Source organism: Phyllopteryx taeniolatus, chromosome 1, assembly GCF_024500385.1.
Source record: "Phyllopteryx taeniolatus isolate TA_2022b chromosome 1, UOR_Ptae_1.2, whole genome shotgun sequence".
NCBI classification, from domain to species: Eukaryota; Metazoa; Chordata; class Actinopteri; order Syngnathiformes; family Syngnathidae; genus Phyllopteryx; species Phyllopteryx taeniolatus.
Genome location: NC_084502.1, coordinates 47,415,261 through 47,437,304, shown reverse-complemented (window position 1 = coordinate 47,437,304; position 22,044 = coordinate 47,415,261). Strand labels below are relative to the sequence as shown.

Sequence of the window (22,044 nt, the reverse complement as noted above, 5' to 3'; positions counted from 1 at the left end):
ACGCCGCCATCTTGACTAACTTGCTCCTGTGCTGTGGCTTAATTGACACTCGCCTCATTGGTAAATGAGGGAACAAAAAGAAGAGTCACGCATGTTATGAACCGAACGGAACACATGCGGACCGAACCAAAACAGTTGAGCTGAAACATTTTGCCGGTTTTCAAAAACTGTTCCATCCCTAGTATCTGGGAATTGCTGCGATATGCTATGAAATCCATCCACCCATTTTCTGCACTGCTTATCCTCATTAGGGTTGTGGGTGAGCTGAAGCTTATCCCAGCTGACTTCAGGCGAAAGGTGGGGTACACCCTGGAATGGTCACCGGCCAATTGCAAGGCACGTATCGACAAAGAACCATTCACACTCAGATTCACAGCTATGGGCCTTTAGAATCTTCAAGTAACGTAACACACTGTACCTGTTTCGGTATAAAGCCGAAGTGCACACACTACAACACCATGGTAAATAAAAGGTAAATGGACTGCACGTATATAGCGCTTTATCTACACCATCACAGTGCCCAAAGCGCTTTACAAAGACTCACATTCACCCATTCACACACACACATTCATATACCAATGGGCAGCTACTGCCATGCAAGCCGCTGCAAGGCCCATTGGGGGATAATTAGGGTTCAGTGTATTGCCTAAGGACACTCCGACACGTGGACAGTTGGAGCTGGGATTCGAACCAGCAACCCTTCAGTCACTGGACAACCCGCTGTACATACTGAGCGATGATGTATTAACGAGCGTTACAGTATACTCTTCAATTAATGTATCCCTTAGCATCTCTTCGCAATCCCATTGGCAAAAATTCTGATGGAATTGCACTTTTTATTTAAAGAAAATATCAAGGACGTTGCAATTATGCCAGAAATGGGGGTTTAATGATGGGCACAGCTGTTTGTTTGCTTCTTCCACAAATTTGCCCCAGATGAATTCTTGACAGCCCGCTTGTCAGGGTTAACTCATTGCCTCTACCAACTTGTTTTTTTCCCCTCACATTGACAAGTTTGTTGAGAGAATAACAGGCGTGACGACGCAACTCTTTCACATTGAGAGTATGAGACTTGTCTGATGTGCTCACACGCTGACAGCATTTCAAACAAGATCACTCCGTCGACAGCAGCTCTTTCAGCATCTGATTGACAAATAATAGTTTTGCCATTTTGTCTCTCAAGCTCAAGAGTTCATATTGATAATTTGAGCTGTTTTTAGAATTGTGTTGTGTAAACCATCAGTCGTTCTTTTTATTTTCTTTATTAAACCTGTCCTGATAAGATGCAGGGTCATGCAAAGGTGAATCTGTCTTTTTATGCTGTAACAGTTTTTCAGTTACAGTATTTTGAAATACTCCCTCTGTGGTGGTTTATATAGTCCTATTTATTTAAAATGCAGCTGGACAGAACAGGTTTTGTGAGGGGACAGACAGAGAGAATAGAAATAATATAAAAAGGAAAAGAAAAAAAACAGTAACAACAATAGAAGAATAACATGGTATATGACTACAATAATGTTACATAATGTCTCTATTTTGATTTAAGTAGTGAATAAACACTGTCACACATGCATGTTAGTTATCTCTTGCTCTGGGACCCAGGGTGGTCCCGTCAGCTCCACCGAGGTGAGGGACCAGCACCCCTGGCCAACCACCACCACCCACCCAAAGCCCGTCACCCTCATCACTCCCCATGGTGTGGTGTCATGCATTGAAATTGGAGAGGCTGGTGGGAATGAAGCGGGATGGGTATGGGGCACTGCTGACCCTCAGCCTCTCCCCTCACCCCAACCACCTAGCTTCCCAAAATGATGTGAATATGTAGTGTATATGGTTCATTAAAATAAAGAGTGAGGGATAGGCAGGGCAGGCCAAAGCAAGGCAGGGAGGCCAAGACATCTGGGCTAGTGTTCGCCCAACCCTGACACTATTTTCCCCCAACTGACGGGTCTAACGGGGAACTGGCAGGGCAGAAGAGTGAAGCAGCTGGATCAGGGGACAGCACTATTTTACCGTAATCCAGTTCCCCGTCTGCATCTCCATGGCCCGCGCCAGGCCCCCCGGAGACCCTGAGTGTGAATGTGCCCACTGAGCTAAATATTGACAGCTTTGGTTGTGGAAGTCATTATTCTTTAACACAATGACGCGATGGACACACATATGAGGAATAAAAATCGGAAATAAAAGCAATCAACAAGCAATGTGATGACATTACGAGGAAATGAGGAAAGCAATTAACCTAAACAGCAAAATTGCTGCCACAAAGCTACTACTGGAGTAGACTGACCCCATGCACTTGAATTGCTTCACCACAAATGAGTCCATATACACTCCAGATGTTTGGATGCAATGTGAGAGGTGCCCCACCAATCCTGTCAGCAGGTTTCCTGAGACAAATCGGGCAGGATCAGTGGTCACTCTACAAGTCTCCAGTGGACAATACAGATAGACAAAATGCTTGTGAATGTGGTCTCAGATATGTTGGACAACACTCGCTACTCATAAGTTAATTTTCCTCTGTGGTGGTTTGGCCGACTTTGGATCTGTGAGTAGAACTTGATAATTTCCTCCATGTATTTGTTTTCAGAGGCAGGATCCACTGGTGGCGTCCGGATGATAATGGAACAGATGAAAGAACGTGGTGGTCGACCTTGTGCTCATACAAAACTCTTGCAATTGTTGTCCGATGTCCATTTGCAAGCACGTTGACTCACACACACACACGCACACACACACACACACACACACACACACACACACGCACACACATGCACACACCCCCACACACACATGGATACACACAAACTATGTACACTGACCCACATTGGTGCTTTGAACCACTGGCACATTGGTGCTTTGAACCACTGGCAGACCCAACAAGATTATTTGGGCCCCCTTCCCAGGAAGACCACTGGGACGTGTGTGTGCTCTGATATGTGCGTGAAACATATTTCGGAACAGAAGTGTCAGTCTCTACATGTGTTTATGCATTGCTGCTGCAGTTTGTGACAGCGCGTTGGATGCTGTTGAAAGACACAGCAAGATATCGTCTCCAGGTAGTTCTGTTCTTCTAACTTAAGACTCTCTTTGAGGACGCATGAAGGAGAAAACTGAGGAGTTATGCTCTCTGAAATTTCTCCAGAAATGTGCCGCTCTGTACTATTAATATTCTGCCTGACTATCTATGCTATATGCCAGGGTCAAATACAGTTGTACTCTTGTAGATGGAGCTAGTTTGAAATACAGTACTTCATTTGTATGCAGGTGAGCTGGAGCCTATCCCAGCTGACTTTGGGTGAGAGGCAAAATGCACCCTGGATAGTTGCAAGCCAATAGCAGGGCACCGACAGACAAACAACCATTCACAATCACGTTCACCCCTATGGACAATTTTGAGTCTTCAAACATGCTTGTTTTTAGAATGGTGGTGGTGGTGGGTGGGTGGGTGTAAGGTAGAGAGGGGGGTGGGTTTGGATAGTGCGTGCTGCAGTCCCTGGAGAAAATCCATGCAAGCATGAGGGGAGCAATCAAATTCCACAAAGGAGGGCCAGAGCTGAGATCCAAACCTGGAAGCGCTCAACTGTTAGACGTGCTCACCGTGAGTCCACCGTGCTCCCTTCATTTGTATCCATATATATACTGTACTAGTGTTCTTTCAACTGTAATGACTGTGCAATGACCTGTGTGCACGCTCCTCCATCTTGATTACTTAATCCCTCAAAAATAATTGGCTGTGCGTTCCAGTTACTTCCTCGAGCGCAACTCTGAAATAGGCTCCCTCTGCAATCTGGCCTATCGCTTTACATGGCGCCAGGGTCTTTCTTTGAAGGCTTCAGAGGCAAGGAACTGATCCGATGAAGGAAAGCAAAAGCCCCTGCAGTTTACATTCTGATAAAAAAAACAACAAGAAAATCTGCAATTTGGCTTACACACAACCACTCACAGGAACATAAAGTTAAGTTAAATTTGCTTGAGAAAACAAGAGGTTGTATCATGGAACAATGACAATCTGGCTGCTCGGGTAATGTCCCGTCGGCATTTATTTGTGTGATGTGGTCATGACTGCGCTGGCGGGATCAATCAAACTCATGAGCAGATGGCGTTGCACTCCTCCAGTGGACCGCTGAGTGTGTTTTATTCAGAGGCGGTAATTGGCCTGCTCTGCTGCGTCACGGACTGGAGCCTGCTAACTGCCTCCACTGCTACAAGGCGTCAACACACACACCTTCTGCTTTGACACAGCTCTGACAGGCAAACCTGCACTACTATTTCATGCTAACTCCGAGTAGTTATATGTTGTCAAAGTTAATAAGCTATGACGTCTGGCTGTTTGACAGAGAACAAAAAACACATTGCAAGAGTGAAAAGTAGCTGAAAAATGCAGAACTAATTTGAGCACGCTCATTAATCGTTCGTCACGACTCCACATCTCCTCCCATGAGCCTTCCGCGCATAATCTTCGGCTCCATTACAGGAATCCACTAAGAAATGGCATGGAAGCTCTGACAGTGTGTGCTGTGTTTGCTAACAAGCTTTGCTTTTAGGTGAAGAAAGACTGTGTGGATAAATGGAACCGTGTGTGGGAGACTGTACACTGAAGAAAAGAGAAGCAGAGTAATTGCAAGGTACCGTATATTTTTGTGTGTGGTTGGGGGGGGATGCTGGTGGGGCGGTTGAGGCTGAGATGCCACAGACTTCAAAGCTTTGATGTAGGAGCTCTAAATGAGGGCCACCAGAGGTCCAGACTAATGGGAGTTCATGGGGAGATTAGAGGCCCAGTATCGCAGGCAGGCAACACAAAATAATATCTTCGTATTTGACAACATAAGTTTATGCGCAATTATTGTGTTTTTTTTTTTTTTTTTTTTTTTGCGAATATTTGGTTTGAAATTCTACAGGAAAGTTAGTTGGTGAGAAAAAATATGCTCGCATGTTCCTTATTATGGTATAAATCCTTTATTAAATAATCATAACAACAATCAAAACAATCATTAAAAAAACATTTCTGTACAAAGACCCCTTTAAAATAACAACAACAGCAGCAGCAGTCCAAGCAGTGCAAGAGGAGGTCTTGTTTTCGAATGTGTTTGGTCCCCCTAGGTCAAAGGGGGTGCTAATATGGTCACTCTCAGTGTCACGTGACTGTCTGGAACTGGATCCAAAGGCAAGCTGGATCCCCGAGGCTCCAAGGCACTTTGAAGAGAGTCAATGTGGTCCAGAGATGTGGGCTTCAGAGGAGAGGGCTAGTTTGTGTGGGCGTGTGTGTTCGATAGGGATGAAATGTTGAGTGTGTACAAAATGTGGACCTTGTAGTAGGTATGTTTCTACATACCTTCTCAAGGCTCAAATACACACCTCAGGCATCTCAGTTACAGTTTTTGCGGGGCTTATATGCCAAAAACTGCAGCAAAACGTGAAAATCCCCGAATACCAGACGCTATTTTTCGTAAATATGGGAAGGTACTTACTGTAATTCATTGTCAAGACAGTGTACTTAACAGTGAAACTTGTTGAGAAATCAGCTTTGCAGTACAATGACAATGAAGATGACGATGATGATTTGTATTGTACAGGTGGGTCAATCTTTGATATTCCCTGGCTGGGATGCAACACCCATAAATAATTAAGAAATATTTGTTTCAACTCATGACGTTTGTGCCGTAAATACGAGAAGGTATGTTCCCTTAGCACCGTACTTCTGTTTTTCCATTTAATTGTTTTACAATTATGACCTACAAGAGTGTTTTTCATACAAATATTTACTGTAATCATGACTACTACAACATCAGTGTTACACTACGGTGTTCCAACTTGTATAAAAATTGTGTTACGTCGGTGTCATAGGAATAAAACTCTGTGCCCCTGTACAGCACAGCAAAGCAGAGCTTTTTCAGCGCTTCAAAAGGATGAAACTCAACAAAGACAATTTTTGCCGCGATAAGCGGGGGAATTCGCAAATTGAAATGTGTTCCAATTACAAACCCATGAGGACAAAGGCCTGCAAATTCTAAGCGGTAATATAAACGGCACTTACTGTAGCAGCCTTGGTTTCAAGTTGAATGTATGCGTGTCTGAATGACCTTTGTTCATTATATACAAGCCAATCATATCTGTTTTTTGTTTTGAAATTTATAATATAGCGTCACAGCAAAATCAATATTTTCTCTCCCACTCTCCCTCTCAACACTTAGTCCATTCGTGTGCAGGGTGTTTTCAAAGAATGATCACCTTGCTTTATGAGAATTGAAAATATCTGAAAAAACAACATAATAAAGTAAGCCATCATTGGCCATGCAGTTGAGTGAGGTTTGTGCAGTGAATGTTCAAGATGGTGGTGGGATAGGTCCTTCATATGGCTTCTCTAGTTCAAAGTGGGATACGCTCTCACCTTGGTGTCTCCTCAGTATGTCCGCTTAATTGTTCCAGTTTAAGGCTTGATGTGTGTCCAGTGGCATGTTGTCATACCATTGAGACGAGAACTTTCTGGCTGCACATTTGCTTCTCGTCTTTGGCACAGAGCGGGAACATATTGGCGAGTGGAGTGCTTGGTGTCCTGTCACTCACGGCCTATCTCTGCTTCTCCTTGTTTGTCTTTCCTCCACAGTCGTCGGTCCCTGCCCTCAGCTGCAATCCATAGAGTGGACCCACAAAACTCCTTGACCTTTCTCCATTAAGTACAAAGAAAACATGACCTTCTCTCCAAAGAACACTCTGCAACGACTATAACTCTCCCTGTCATAAAAAAAACACTACCGCCTCACCAACCTTCACGCCAACCACTTTCTTAACCTCTTCCCCTAGATATCAGCTAATCACTAATTGGCCAAGGGCCAGAACAGAAACATTAAATAGAAAGAGAGTGAGTGCAGAAATACAAAGTTGAGGGATGTCGGTGACTAAAAATACCACGGCAAAGGCGACCCCAATGAGGAGCAGAGTCCACAATGGAACAAAAAGTCAACAGGTCAGACAAGAGGAGCTAAGTTCTGGGCCAACGTTCACGTCTGAGCCAAAAAAGAGACTTGCTAAGGATGTTCCTAACCTACCACCTTTCCAACACAATATTTTCACTCAGTATGTGCACTTTCAAAACTAGAACTCTTACAAATCTATGACGATCATTTAGAAACTGTTCACTTTTGGTGGGGCAGGGATCTAAAGTTGATATGTGTAGATATTTAGATGTCTGAGGCCTTGCAATGGAGCAATCCATCGTGCTGACCTCAGTCTTTTTTCACATTGTTGCTTTCACCACAAAATATTTGACTGTGCCATTTTTCCAACAGGAAAAGGAAAACTCCCTTGAGCAAAAATGTGGCCAACTTGTCCATGTGTCCAGACATTTGTCTCCTTGAGGAAGACAGCTGACACTAAGGTGAAGCTAGAAGCAAATGAAGACGATAGTGAGAGGTTTTCACAAAACCAATGTGCTCGTTTCCTCTCTCTGCCTTCTCATGCCTCAGTGCAGCAGCGCTGCTGGTTCAGTTTGACCTTGTGCTTGAGGCCGTCATACAGTTCAAAATTGTAGTTCTCCAGTGTGGTGGAGGAACGTGAGGACAGGCCACTGTAGGAGCAGGTACAGTAGAGGAGGAGACCTGCACACACTGCCCCCAGTAGGACACCCAGGGAACTCATGACAATGATCGTGACTAGAATGGGGTCCAACGTGTACAGCCACGAGTTGTCCTTCTCTGAGGCCGGAGTCATCGGAGAATCCAACGATGGCGACGCCGTGTTCCACTCTGGAAACTGTAAACCTAGGAGAGGACCAGAGTGTGTCAAAAGGGAATTTTCTATCCATCCATCCATCCATTTTCCAAACCGCTTATCCTCACTAGGGTCACTGGCGTGCTGGAGCCTATCCCAGCTAACTCTGGGCGAGAGGCGGGGTGCATCCTGAACTGGTCGCCAGCCAATCGCAGGGCACATATCAACAAACAACCATTCGCACTCACATCCACACCTACAGACAATTTAGAGTCTTCAATTAACCTCCCATGTATGTTTTTTTCGGATGTGGGAGGATACCAGAGTACCTGGAGAAAACCCACGCAGGCACGGGGAGAACATGCAAACTCCACACAGGCGAGGCAGGATTTGAACCCGGGTCCTCAGAACTGTGAGGCAGATGTGCTAAAAAGTTCGCCGGGAATTTTTTTAATTTGAAAAAAAGAGACATTTATTTTGCTTACCTCCACCCAATGGTTCTCTGCCACTGACGAGCCGCACATCTCCAAACTGATTAGGTGTCTTCGCTGCTAGAGAGAAGCACAGGACATTTGTTGCCTTTGTACTGATCCAGGCACATCTTTTGACATGCACAAAAGTACTTCATCCCTTTAGCTTCCTCTGAATCTCAATTCTTCAGTTTACCATTTTAAGACAATTTGGACAATTTGATTTGGTATAGGGCAGCACAATGGTATAGTGATGAGCATTTCTAACTCATAGTTGCTTTAATAGTAATTTTCCTTCCAACTTCTGCGAGTAAAACGGTCAGGCCGATCATGAACATTAAACCAGTTCAGCATTTGCGAGTCCAAATCCTTACGTGTCAACACCAAATCTGCTGAGTAACATCGTGACGTGAAATGGGACGATAGCTAATTAGGAAACAACATAGAGTACTTTTGCCAGACAGAAATAGAGGAGCAACTGGTTGTGCTGTGTGTTTGTATAATGTGTCTCACAAGTCATTCACCACAATAGAAATGACAAGAAGAATGCAATGTAATTACAAAATAAGATAGCACAGTCCAGGGTACTCCCCCTCCCATCCAAAGTCAGCTAGATAGCATTCGCTTTAACCAAGACCCTAATATGGACAAGCGCTAAAGAAAATGGATGGATGGATGGTTTGGTGTGTTTGCTGTGGAAGAACTTCTGAGCCCTGACCTGAACCTAATCAACTAAATCAAGTAAAACAGAGATGATGAGCCAACATCAGTGACTTCTGTCCACACAAATGCTCTTCTGGATAAATAAACAAACAAACAACAACAACAACAACAACAAACAGACTCCAACATCATGTAGGAAGTTTTCCAAGCAGATCAGAAGCTTTTATAGGTGTGAGGAAGTACAACTCCATATTATTTTCTTCCATTTTCACTTTCTCCATCTATAATATCATGGGGACATTGTGCAATACACTCCATATGGAAATTTGACATTTGTGTATATGGAGTGTAAATATTGTTTCGCAGAACAAAAAAGTGCACCAACATAGTGTTTAGAGAAATGTAATGATGGGCAGCTCTTGAAATTGTATAAAAATATGACTTTATTAATTAGAGAAAGATCATTATGATACATTGCTGTCAAAAACACAGTCAAGATGTAGCATGATGATGTTATAAGACTGTTCATTCTGTGTGAATAAAGATGCAAACGTGTCATCAGATAACAAAGTCTACTTTAAAAACAAAACTATTACCTTTAAGAGCTGCGTATTAAGTGAGTGAAGACTTTTTGTGAAAGTGTGTGTGTGTTGTGCATTCGCTGCGGTTGGCATGCGTACAGGAATGGGAGTAACTGCTTGGCAAGGCACACGTCTCGATCTGAAGGGCTGCGATGACCAATGGCGTTATTAGAAATGTTTCCAAGGCAACTGAACTTGGCAGGCTAGAGGATGGCGTAAGTGCAGTAGAGGGACGGAAAAGTGCATTGCGCAGCCTTAATAAATGTTATCTCTCCATTAACTAATTACGCGTATTGGAGGCTTGAAGCAGAACAGTGTCAAGCCAGGTGTCCAGTCCCTCCTCCTCCTCCTGCCGATGATTTAAAAGCACAGCATCAGCCAAAACCACTCGGGAGAGAAAAGTGCCGCAACTAAAAGTGGCAACATGCGTCCTGCAGAGTGGCATGCGATGTGCTGTTCAGTTTAAAAAGATAAAAAGAAACTTAGCATCAGATTGTATCTTCAGTTTGGAGTAATTATATGTGACTGCTAAGAGACAAGCTTTCACAGTAATACTGTTGTAAATAAAAACCTTCTTTGCATTCTTTTGCTTGCTTTAACTGTGGGTAGTAGCGGTTCAAAAGCTCAGTGGGTTCAAATTCAAGGATTACCAACAAAAAGCGTGTCTGGTTCGGGAAAAAACTAAATTGGTTCAGAAGTATTCATTTTTTTTTGTTTTCTGAAAGAGAATCAAACACAGAGTCATGGATGAACAACAACAAAAAAAAGACAATGTCCTAGCAATAATATGGCCGTGACAGAAACTTATTAGGCTAGTCAGTGATTCAGATTGATGTGATCTCATGCCTATACAGTAGTGCTCATAACCACTGTGGGGCATATTTTCATGGTATGTGGGAAAAGCTTTAATATGCTGTGATGTAATAATTAGTTTTGGGAGACAACATCTCTAAGCATTCACATACAATTTCTGTGGGAATCATAATTTCTGGTTTCCCGTTGAACACTGCCCATAAAGAGAAGAATATCAGCAATGCTTCATGCTGTTCTTGGTTTTCATGGTGCCTTGGTCAGTCTTTAAGTAGACACCAATACACTGCAGCTGATTTAATGACACTCTTGGATTTGTAGGCGCAAACATCAAGCAAGGGATGATAGTAGACAGCTGTATCTATTTACACCCACAAATTAATTCTGCTCGTGCGGCTCTAAAGATGCGGAGAGAACAACGCAAGTGGGTGGGGCGATGCGTAAATGGGAGAGGAGCGACGTGCTTTATTATGAAAGACAATAAGAGCATAAAAACGTAGTGCTGACGATGGCTGCGTCCATCACTGACTGACGCCTTTTCAGCAGAGTTTCGTTATTTCTTATATGTGCACATGCTTGGTTGGAAATGATAATGGATCCCCTCCCTCCCACCGCCACCACTACAACAGGCCAAAGTCCAAACCAAAGTAGCATTCATTTCTCCATCCAGATTCATCCTGGTGTCTCAGGGGTCTTGTTTTAGCTGGTGGGTTGGCAGCGTTGGCTGGCAAAACCCAGCCCACACGTCTGTGTGGGAGTCCATGCTGGGGGAGTTCCAAGAGGACGTTTGGGGCCTGAGGGGCAAGACAGCATTCAATGGGCCCTAACAAGCTGTTCAGATAAATAAGTCCTCCACTCCAGCCATGCCATCGGGATCAACGGGTCATAGTGTGACGTATGTCAATACCATATTCCTCAACGAAACAATGAGGAAAACAAGCAACCAAAGCAACATTCAGTAGAGAGTACATCCATTTGTTTTTGAAGACTTCCATCATCCCCCGTGCAGCTGTAAACTGATACATTTGTTGAGTGGCTTTGTGACATCAACATCACGTGTAAGCATCCTGCACAGAAAAACAACTGAGCCAAGCGGCTCATTTCAGCAGAGGGTGCGGTGTCGGTCCCGGCTGTCCAACCTCACTGTCAGCACAGGCTCCACCCCTGGGGCGGCCATACTGGAGGACCAGTTTGAGTACTGGAAGCATTGCGAAGAGCTGTGATAGGCCACCGATTGTTGGCTCTTCTTGGTGGCCAGGTGTCGTCTGCAGCAACAAAGAGCTCTGACCAAGATGGCCACAGCCAGGACGAGGAGGGTGGCCCCAACAGCCATAATGTAATACCAGTGGATGGGGAAGGGAGGCACAGGAATACCTCCCCCTGGTGGAGAGATACAGAATAATTGGCCGACAGGAAAAAGAGAGGAGTGGAGCTTCATTTACTGAGGCGTGCACCTGAGCATGCACAAGCATGCTGAGTGAAAAAAAAAAAAAAGAAATACCCACGGCCAAAGAAATATTTAAATGCATCCGTGTGCATAAATGCATCGTTTGGTTGACGACAAATTTTCACACCAAGATCATCAACTTTAAATCAGTCCAATTGTTAAACTTATCACTGAAAATGCTGTTGCATTTCTTGACAGCTCACAACGACATGATTTGGTGTGAACGCAAGTTTAAATAATTAGTTTAAAAGCACCCGCACACACTTAATTAGGGAGCTTTTTCTTCTTGTTAGGCCCTTCAACTACATCCCCATGCAAGACTCGCACAGACACCACATGGGAATCGAGTGCTGCGAGAGTTCACTTTGAGCTGATGCGGGATTTGTTATTTAACTGGCTTGACTTGGCAGATAGATTTCAAGCATATACTTCATGTTATTCAGCTTTCTCACTTTGCCTTCCTTCTCATGCATCAGCCTCCAGGCCAGCCCTCTCCTCCATAAGCCAAAAGCGTTTCACAAGGTTGCCCCTAGATTGAGCTCCTTCTCCATTTATTGGTAAGAACTAACCTAAGCGCTTTCCAAGAATTATCTTCTCCAAGATTCCAGAGACATCTACTGTACAATCTAGGGACTAAAGAAATTAATTTCACGAGCATGATCCAAATCTGACTGAGAACTTAAAAGACCTGCAGAGCAACAGTGAACTCGGAGGAGAGATGCAGAGCTGCTGCATGCCACTACAGCTGCTTCAGATTGTGCACGTTCATTAGGTGAGTTGCGGAGCACAGGGACTTGCTGTGTGTAAACATGGCCATATTAATGTGTGAAATGTAGGCGAGGCCGTGAAACAAAGCCGCAGGAAAGCTAAGGTGGGCGCACACATGATATTTGCAGTGACAGCAACCACCAAGATCTTATCATATTGGAGGACATTATGAGATCCCAGAGCATAAACATCAATCTCATAGACTCCTGCAGGATGCTCTGAATATTTTTCATGAGGCAGACAGTTATTGAAAGCCCATCAGGCTGGGTCTGTGAGCCTGAAACCGAGAACATGAAAAATATATTTTTTTCATATCTGACTGCCTGAGGTATGCTTAATTTCCCTTGCCTTTCACGCAACATTTGCTCTTTCGCAAACGTCTTGTTACTACTGGGACACAATGAATTACTGAAATAATCAATCTTTCAGCCAACTAAAATAGTTTGGCATTCATTTATCGGGTGTTTAGTATTTGTTTGGGGTTTTCTACATGCCGCTTCAGATGTGCACATGTATTCATTCAAACACTCTTGCAGTGTAGTCGGCCATTGGCTAGTTTGTGCAGCTTTTATAGTTGTTGAGACATTTTGGTGCTGCCAAGCAAAAACCCACACCCTGGTGCATACTAACGAGCAGAAGCAGCAAGGCCAGAGAATAAGTGACATCATGCACTCACCGGTCATATCTGGAGAGAAGGCGTTGATGGGTTCTGTGAGGACAGTCCGTAAATACGGGTGACAGAGAGAGATAGGGTGATAGAGAGAGAGAACTGTTAGATAACTTTACTTATGATGGAAAATCCAGCTAAATGTCAAATAAATGTCACAAGACTATCAAACTCCTCCTGAGGAAATTTAAGTGAATTCCTCAGAGAGCTCACATGAATTACGGCCTTTACTCAGCTCCAGTGTGACAATGCCGTTAGTGGGAGGTGGGACTAGCATGCATTTCAAGCTGTGAATCCGAGTCCAGTTCAACCGCAGAGGGTTGTTTGGGAAGCCACAGAGCAGAACCTTCACTTTGATTGCAGGGAATGCAAACACAAAGATGTGACGCGTGTATGTACATGGGATGGAGTGGGTGGGCAAGGGGGTGGCGGGGGCTTGGGAACTGGCGCCTTTTGGCAGAAACGCCAACGTACTGTGAAAAATTCCACCGTTTTGGGCAATAAGCAGCATCCCAGCATGCTGTGGGAGTGGCGAAGGAGGCAAGCTTGGCTGTCATTTTCTGCTTTCTTGACTGTTTGAGCTGTTTAGACTCTGTACACACTCCATAACTGATGCAAATGCAGAGAGGCAAAAGCACACACAAGATGCCTGCTCCACACTGGCTGGTCTGGCTCAAAAGCACCATTGATGTCAGGCAGAACACGGCGGCAGGTTTCTAACTCTGCACCTCCAGGTCGGTCTCTGATCTGCTTAAGACCCTCTCCAAAGCCAGATTAAGGAGGCTGCATTGGCTCTCGACTCGCGCCAGCCGCTCCACCATTTACTTTGGAAACAGCCTGTCGAGTAATTCCCTTTGACAGCTCGGGAAAAGCTCTGTTTACAAATACCACCGGCTTGTGCGCATAAGAGATAGAGGGAGGAGAGAAAGAGAATAATAGAAATCTAATGAAACATAGATTAGCATCGCGGGGGCCCACAGGGCGTTTATGGCCTACTTTTCCTATTCTTCTTTTTTTCTGGAGGAGTTTATACACTGCCCCTCCTTCCCTCGCTTTGTCTCTTTCATCTATGTACTAGGTGGGTGTTTTGGAATAAAACGTCTCTCTAAAATTGGATGTGGAGGAATGTTGGGGGTGTTTATCACTTCACATGCATTACAGATGCCTTTAAGAGGTGTAAGCGGGGAGGATGGTGGCGGTGACAGAGGACCGGTGAGTCAAATAAAGAACAAAAAAGTACAGCTCATGATGTCTGTGGGCTTGTGCCACTTACGTGTGCACTCCTCCAGTGGCGTGCTGGAGCTCATGTGGATGTTGTCAATCCAGACATGTCCTCTTGGGCCGTGCGCAAAGGAGCCCTCCATCACAACCTAAGCAGCAGCAGCAACAGAGCAAGAAGAAGAAAGAGGGGAAGAATGGAAGGCGGAAGGCGACACAAGGGACAAGAAGGAGGAAGAGACGGGATGAAAACTTAATAGACTGCTTGCGATTTCAAAGCAACAACTCATACTTGCAATCATCTTTCCCCTCACTTGCAAGCAACTTACTATTTTATGAGAACATCAGTGTGATGGCTCTGAAAAATGCAGCTCTAAACAATCATGCGACCCAAATAGACAGTGTGACTTCTTTTAGGTTTCATTTATAGCTCACTATTTACAGTGCAGGGAATTCATCACTACCTGGTAGTCTTTAGGTGAACGAGGCAGGATAGTGCGGCCCTCCTTCCAGACCGGACCCTGGTCATCTTTCAGAGTCCACAGGAGGGTTTCCTCGTTGTGGACGTCCCGCAGCAGGACTCTGAGGTGCCCCTGGGCCTCCCCCCACATTTGGTAGGAAAAGAGGAGGCAGACAGGCCCGGTGTCAGCCGCCACCATGGGGCTCAGGAGGCGGGCTCGCTGCTGCTCTCTCTTTGGGCTGGCTTCGATATACAGATGACTGTTGAGCTCTGAAGAAGATGCAGCACCATGAGTGATCTTGTGTTATTCAAATATTCAATGTGTGTGTTCATGAGCAGCGAACATCACGATTCAGCAGCTGTAATAGCCAATAAAGTCACAGGAAATTAAGTAAGAAAATTGCTGTAAAATGTAACAAAACTGTTTGAGTCATATCCATGTTCCAAGTAGTGAGCTTTGATGTTACACACAAATTAAAAGGTTTTTCATTTTCATTCATTTAGCCCTGGAGGCCATAAAGAGTTGGTATCACCACACTAAGTGCGAAAAGCTGTATTTTTAAAGTACTGTATATGGCCAAATGGAGCACATCCACACACACACTGTCTGTGTACGCTGATTGTTGCAGTGACACAGTAATCATCATCAATCATCCATGTGGCAAAAGAAAGCCCCAGCAATTCATCCTTATCCTCACAAACCCGACATTACTCTTAACACAATCGCAAGCAAGTGCAACAAAAAAGGACAATAATCATTTGTTACTTACAGGAACGACATCGCCATTACCCCCCTTCTAACAATATATAAATGTAAACACACAGAAGAATAGGCCGAGTGAGACCTCCCTTCTTACATGGGAGCGCAACCCGTCAAAAACCCGCAGGGACAATTGCTTTTCATTCTCGAGTAGGTTAACGACCAATTCCGGAAAAGTCTGGCAAATGAGGAGCCCCTCTGTTTATTCAGTCATTGAGGGCGTTTAGCTTGCAAATTGCATGTGCCATTTTGAGAGAGCCTGATTGCTGAGCTTAGTGTATGCAATTGTCAGATGCCGATTTTGGTAAATGGGCTTGTGGGATTAATTCTATAGCTTAAAACATGGTTATCACCACTCACTGTGTGAAGTGCTATATAGATCTGTGTGTGTGCGCAATATTTTGTTGAAAGCATGTCACAGACATGTCACTATGACACCAGGGAACCGTTTCAAATCGTGGTAAAAATGCACAATATCTCTCCTAAGTTTTAGCCCTTATTTTTTCCAAACCACATTGTTCTGCTTGCTGGCCAGATAGCTCATAATCGAGGCTGCCTTGCAATGCAAAGCACAACTGAGCATTGTTTGAATCCATTTAATAGCAGGTCCCTGCGAGCAAGAAGTAAACTAGACCTCCATATTTCAACCATACATGTTTACTTGGGGGAACTGCAATTTCGTCGTACACCCTACAATGACAATAAAGGCTTTCTATTCTATTCTATTCTATTCTATTCTATTCTATCATGTTCTGTTCAATACTCATTGCGATAAACAATGTTCACCACATGAGAGGAACAAGGTGTCGTCAGTGATTTATTTGACAATAGTGAATTAATGATCCTGTAGTGGCTGGGATTTTGGACCTTTGACACGAGCAAGTAATTCAAAAGCAATGTGGTGCCTGTGGGCGGCTGGAAATGATTCTTTGTGCACGAAAGCCCCAACTTGGACTAATCTAAGGAGAACCCTTGAATGCTACGTTGAAAGACGCCACTTTGAAGCCTCTTGTCAGAGACAGCGCGGCGCTCAACAGGTCACACTGGAGCAAAATGTCCCCCCTTTGCTTTGAGATCAGATGAACATTTAACAAAAAATATGTTTAAGTCTCTCCGAATGGAAAAAAACGAAATCTTTCACAAAGAGACTGTATTTTTAAACAAGGCGGGGACAACCATCTCTTCCAATTCCTACAAAAAGCAATGCATTAGAGAAAGAAAACAACTTCAACTCAGCGAAATACGTATCCGACAGCATTTAATATCATGCCACGGGCTGTACTTTTATTCCACTAATGTATTAAGAGAGGGAAAGAGAGGGAATCATTTCTTAATAGACATCTAAGTGGCTGGAAGTGTGCGTAGCATCACTCTACCCGAGGTAGAAGATAAGCAGGAAGGGGTCTTTGAATAATAGACTGCTTCTTTTTGGAATCTCCTCTTCAGAGTTTCTGTTTTCCAACTGCTGGTGCCTCACATACAAGTGCGTATGTGTGTGTGTGTGTGTGTGTGTGCTTCTGGCACAAAAGTAACGTGACTGGTACACACGTCTAAATTAGACTGTTTTCAATTGAAGGAATTATCTTGGTCACATTGAAAGAGGAATTCAGTGAAGTTGCATGAGGAGGAAAAAGACTCAATTTAATTGTAAGAAACCCTATCGTGTCTATACTCGGTGATAAACTCCACTTTAATACAATTCTGCTTGTGCAATCTTCTGTGACGAAATGGAATTTTGCCTGAAGTAACACACATAAAAGCTCTGCAGTAAATAGAAACCTTGGAAGCGCTCACGGTTGCCCATTGTAACTGTGAGCTGCTAAGCCACATTGTGTTTGCTGCCCTATCTTTTCGACTGATGCCCCTATAGACCTTTTGTCCATCAAAAGCTCACGACATGGAGAAAACGTCAACTCCTTGACAGCTTAGCACGCAGAGGTGTAGACCTTTGAGGACACTCACCATGGCTGTGCATGGACCAGAGGAGAGGGGCACTGGGGTCGTGCGTCCATCCACACAGACCGTGCTCAAAGTCACACATGCCATCTGCTGGTGGAGGAGTGGCGACTGTGGAGTAAAAAGGAGAACAACCGTGAAAGCCAGCAAGCGGTGAGCCCTCTTTTGCTAGCACTCGTGGGTCAAACCCAGGTTGGTGTTACCTGTGGTGGATGCCGTGGCAGTGGTGGTCTGAGCAGGAACTGTGGGCGTGGTTGTGTCTGCCGGCGTGGTGATTTCTGCAGGAGCAACAGGGTCATTAGACATTAGATTTCAAAAATCATATGAAGCGACCAGTTTCAAAAACCTGAAAGTTTGGCAGTACATAATCTACCTGTCACCCTAAATCAGCTGAGATAGGCTCCAGGATGACCGTGACACAGCACAGAATACTGTAAGCATTTTAGCAAATAACTTTTTAGTGTCACATTTGATGATGGTATTTTATATTCTTGGCAACTAACACATGATAAGATACCACTCTCATGCCAACAACTAGCTAAAGTCCACCAACCCCCAACCCCATGCATAAAGTGCAAATTTCAACACAAACAAAAAAAGTGAGAAAATGACAATTGAGAGTATTAAAGTGGGCTATGTGTCAAATTATTTCTTGGCTGAGAGCAGGCACTTCTCGGGGTCTGTGTTGGTTGCCTGGCAACTGGTCCAGGCAAAGCACTTGTCTGGCACAAATAGCAAATGAACATTTTTGGGGGTAGGGGGTTTCTTTACAATGTAAAGCACAGATAATTTTTCCATATTCTTTCCCTTGAAGACCAGCTCCTTTGACAGCAGGCAAAGATGCTTCAAATCCATCAGTTGAAGTTTAGAACTCTTCTCATCTCACTGAGCCCGGCACGGAGCGCTCTAGTGCACCCAAGGTGAGTGCGCCATGTTGTTACTGCGTGATACGGCATCAGTGTGTACACGCACGCATGCATGCACACAAGTAGGCACATAATGTTGTGTGATGGATGGATGAATGGATGGATGGATGAATCGATGTGTAAAACAAACTCCCCTTGACCTTGGGCAGGGAGAACGTACTCTGGGATTACTCACTAGCTGTCATGGACACACAGACACACGCACACATTACAAGTGTCTCCGTTACTTTATAGCTCAATGAACAACAAACTAACTTGTGAACATCCGTGTCTCCTAAATTGATTCCTATCCATTCAAACACACATACTTTACCAAGCAAACAACATAAATATGCCTACAATAGCGTTATTAGAATACACCACGGGTGCACAGTACTGCGCACATGCTGAGGAGGCCGTGGGCAGAATGTAAAGTTGGAAAAAGTGTGGTGCTATTGGGAGCAGATGAGTTAAAATGACAAGTGTATATGGATGTTAAGGTGACGCCAATGATTAAACATTGTCATGTGGCTTAAAGCCGGGAGTTGTTTCCAGCCTCAGCTTCTTATACTTAATAATCAGTAAGTTCATAACAATGTTTGCATTTGTACAGTAGACCTACTGGCCACAAAATTAGGCACAAGTCCAGTACAGTTTTATAAAAAAAAGTGCCTTTACGAATATACTAATTCTCATTGATTTCAAAAGTATTACTTTAACAGCAAGTTTATCGAGGTGGTTTTCTCTAGTTCTCTGCAGTTGTACCTACTGTTGTGTTGTGTTAAGTACCTAATGAATGTTTCTCTGCTTAACACAAATTACAGGCCTCCTGCTGACGACGTTCCTCTTTCTGAATGACTTGTGACATCCTTGAACAACCACAAAAGGCACTGAGGGGAGCAAACGCTGTGTGACACACAATTGGTCTACTTAAGGAACTTGCTGTGAAAGGGACTGTGACCGACCTACAATTGGAAGGATGGCTGAAATGAAAGCGCTGACGCAGCTGGCAAGGGCATCTGACATTATCGCCGCATTTATGTCCCGTCCTTAATGCCAATCACTGGATACCTAATGAGACGCTTATCTGAGCCATTATGGCAGGACACTTACAAAATCGAGAATTTCCTCTTGCCTCTTGTGTCTCGTTTGCTCTTTTTAATCAATTGTAACTATTAGGTCCCTTAGGTTTTGTGGTAAGACCTTGGAATGAATCAAATGCCTAATTATAACCTGCACGCTAGTAAATAAATACACACGTACGTGTGTCAAAACACACAGAACACAGAGTCTTGCAGTCCATTAAAATTCTCACCATCTCCTGAGAGCACAGTGCTTTCAAAGGTCACAGTGTAAATGTGTTGACCTTTCCCGGGTGACAGGAGTGTCAGGGGCAATGGGAATAAGACCGACTTCTTGTGTGATTGTGGGCATGTGGCTGTTTGCATGCAGAGAACTCCCCTGACTATTGTACTTTTCCCTGAGCTGCCATTCTTGATGGGAACAAGAAACATGCCACATGCCATACAGTATTTGCGCTTTGTAGTGCGGAAAATGACCTTCCACAATGAAGTGTTGTTTTACATAAAGTATCCGCTACAGCCGCAGGTGATGATGCAAGCCATCACAATGCATGAGATGAGACACTAAAGTTTAGAGCTGGATTTACCAATGGGTGCACATGCTCACGCATTAACACCTCCAAGGCTCAGCTTGTACTCATGAGTAGGATTTTGTCGGAAAAATAATGGACTACAATTTGTACAAAACGGACAAAAAGCTTTGTTTTAATGAGTGAGTTTTAAGTAAATAGAGTAATACGCCCAAACATAAACTCTGCTCTTTTGCATAATACATACAGCTTTTGTGAAAAAACATTTGGATTTTATTTTGCCATGTTTGTCGAGTATGCTGTGCAAGGTCTGTTTTCTGTCACTTGAAAGTATTCCCTTTCAATTCTCATACAGCATTTGCTACTAAATTGTCCTGAGATTAAAATGATCTTTTACGGGTTTTTTTTTCTGGCACCATCCCAAATTGTGTATGCATGTTGTGATGCTGTGGCACCAGATGTTTAATTTGCAGATGTGCACGTGTGAACAATGCAATCCTCCTCTCAGACTGAAATAATCCTCATGCATTTTGCATTTTTTGGACAGAGTACATTTGCAAAAGCATTGACGTGAGTGTATGTGTGTGTGTGTGTGTGTGTGCACGAGTGAGATATGTAGAGGATGAGATGGAGAGGATGGGAGAAAAGACGAAAAACATGAACCCACGCACAAGGCCTCGAGGGGGAAAGAAGTGCAACCATGTGTTGGGATGGTGATTCTACTTATTCTTCTTATTCTACACTACTGTCACAGCTTCTACTTTTCAAACGACCGAACCAGGAGTCAGGTTAAAAAATATGAAATGCAAAGTGAAACCTGAGAGGGCACAAGGGAGGGCAGAAGTGAATAATATACATGAGGGGAAGTGGAGAATTTACAAGCTGTCATCAGTGGTCCTGCTGAGCTTGGAACAAGGTGTGACCCTCGACATTAGACGTCTGTGATACGTTCCACCTTACTTAGAAAGTTGTGTGATGATCTTTCTGTGCTGCACACTTCAAGCACAATTGAATGCAAAACCACATCATTATCACCCAAGCAAGTTAAATAGGGCATGATGTCATATCTCTGTGTTTGTGAGTGTCTCTCAGTGGTTTGCTTGATGTGAGACTTGTATGTATGACATGTCAGCCTATACAGGCTCAGAGGGAGTGGTGAACAGTGAAAGTCCATATGTGTGCTTGTGCAAGTAGATGTATGAGCATGTATCAGAGTTTACTGTATGTGTGTCGGTGTGTGTATGTGCCACACACATCTGGAAAACAGACTATGCTGAAAGTTCTCCGTGGGGATGCATTCCTGTAACACAAACGCTGTCCACTCCCTCCTGGTAATAGCACATGTTTCTGGAAGCTTGCAGAGAAGTCATATTTTCCAGGTAAATTTTTGGGGAAAAACATATCAGGCTGAAACACTCTTCAAATCTGCAATGGGTGTGACTTTCTCCCTCTGACAGACTCCATGCAGATCCATGTTTATCTGACGCAAGCCTCACTATTCTCGAGAGCGCTTTGCCTCTGTCTTTGTTTGTTTCTAAATGGTCTGTGTTTGTATCGCTACAGCAAATAATTCAGGCTCAGATTTGAGGCAGCGGCTAAAGCAGGGGTGGGAAAAAGATGGCCCGCGGGCCGCATACAGTCTGCTCCGTTCTCCGAGCATTTACATTTCAAGAATCATGTATTATTTGTTGCAATAATAATTTAGCTATTTTTTCCTTAAAATTCATTAATTAAAATATATGTAATCATTTTGTTCAATAATAATAAATGTAATAATAATAATATACAGTATAATAAAGTTTGTTAAATAAATAAGGTATTGTAAAGAATACAATTCTAAATATATCAGTAAAATAAATAATTTTACATTTAGCATTTCAATTTTGAAAAATGATTAATTCATTACAATGATATTAATAAAAGCTAATCAAATCTAAAAATAAGCATGAATTGTAAAACGTTTTACATATTTCATATACAAATTTTAACAAACGTTGAACCACTGATATACAATGATTCC

The 22,044-nt window shown here is 43.6% G+C and overlaps 1 protein-coding gene and 1 long non-coding RNA gene across 6 annotated transcripts in view; one reads left to right on the top strand and one right to left on the bottom strand.

The window, feature by feature from the left end:
- Positions 1-4,137: 4,137 nt before the first annotated feature.
- On the top strand, positions 4,138-21,484 carry LOC133489751 (uncharacterized). Its single transcript, XR_009791991.1, has 3 exons — positions 4,138-4,625; positions 18,322-18,427; positions 19,237-21,484. It is a non-coding gene; the product is annotated as an uncharacterized LOC133489751 (long non-coding RNA).
- The window catches only part of nrp2a (neuropilin 2a), a 56,478-nt gene continuing 39,371 nt past the window's right edge, over positions 4,938-22,044 (bottom strand). The window contains exons 12-18 of one of the 5 annotated variants that reach the window (XM_061798812.1): positions 17,711-17,785; positions 17,514-17,618; positions 14,796-15,061; positions 14,387-14,483; positions 13,123-13,155; positions 8,193-8,258; positions 4,938-7,757 (exon numbers count right to left, since the gene is read on the bottom strand). In XM_061798812.1, coding sequence (XP_061654796.1) covers positions 7,453-7,757; positions 8,193-8,258; positions 13,123-13,155; positions 14,387-14,483; positions 14,796-15,061; positions 17,514-17,618; positions 17,711-17,785 — 947 coding nt within the window. In that variant the 3' untranslated portion in view covers positions 4,938-7,452. Of the gene's footprint in view, positions 7,758-8,192; positions 8,259-8,712; positions 11,612-13,122; positions 13,156-14,386; positions 14,484-14,795; positions 15,062-17,513; positions 17,619-17,710; positions 17,786-22,044 lie in introns of those variants that run through there. The other 4 variants (XM_061798813.1, XM_061798814.1, XM_061798815.1 and 1 more) reach the window with 4 other exon arrangements.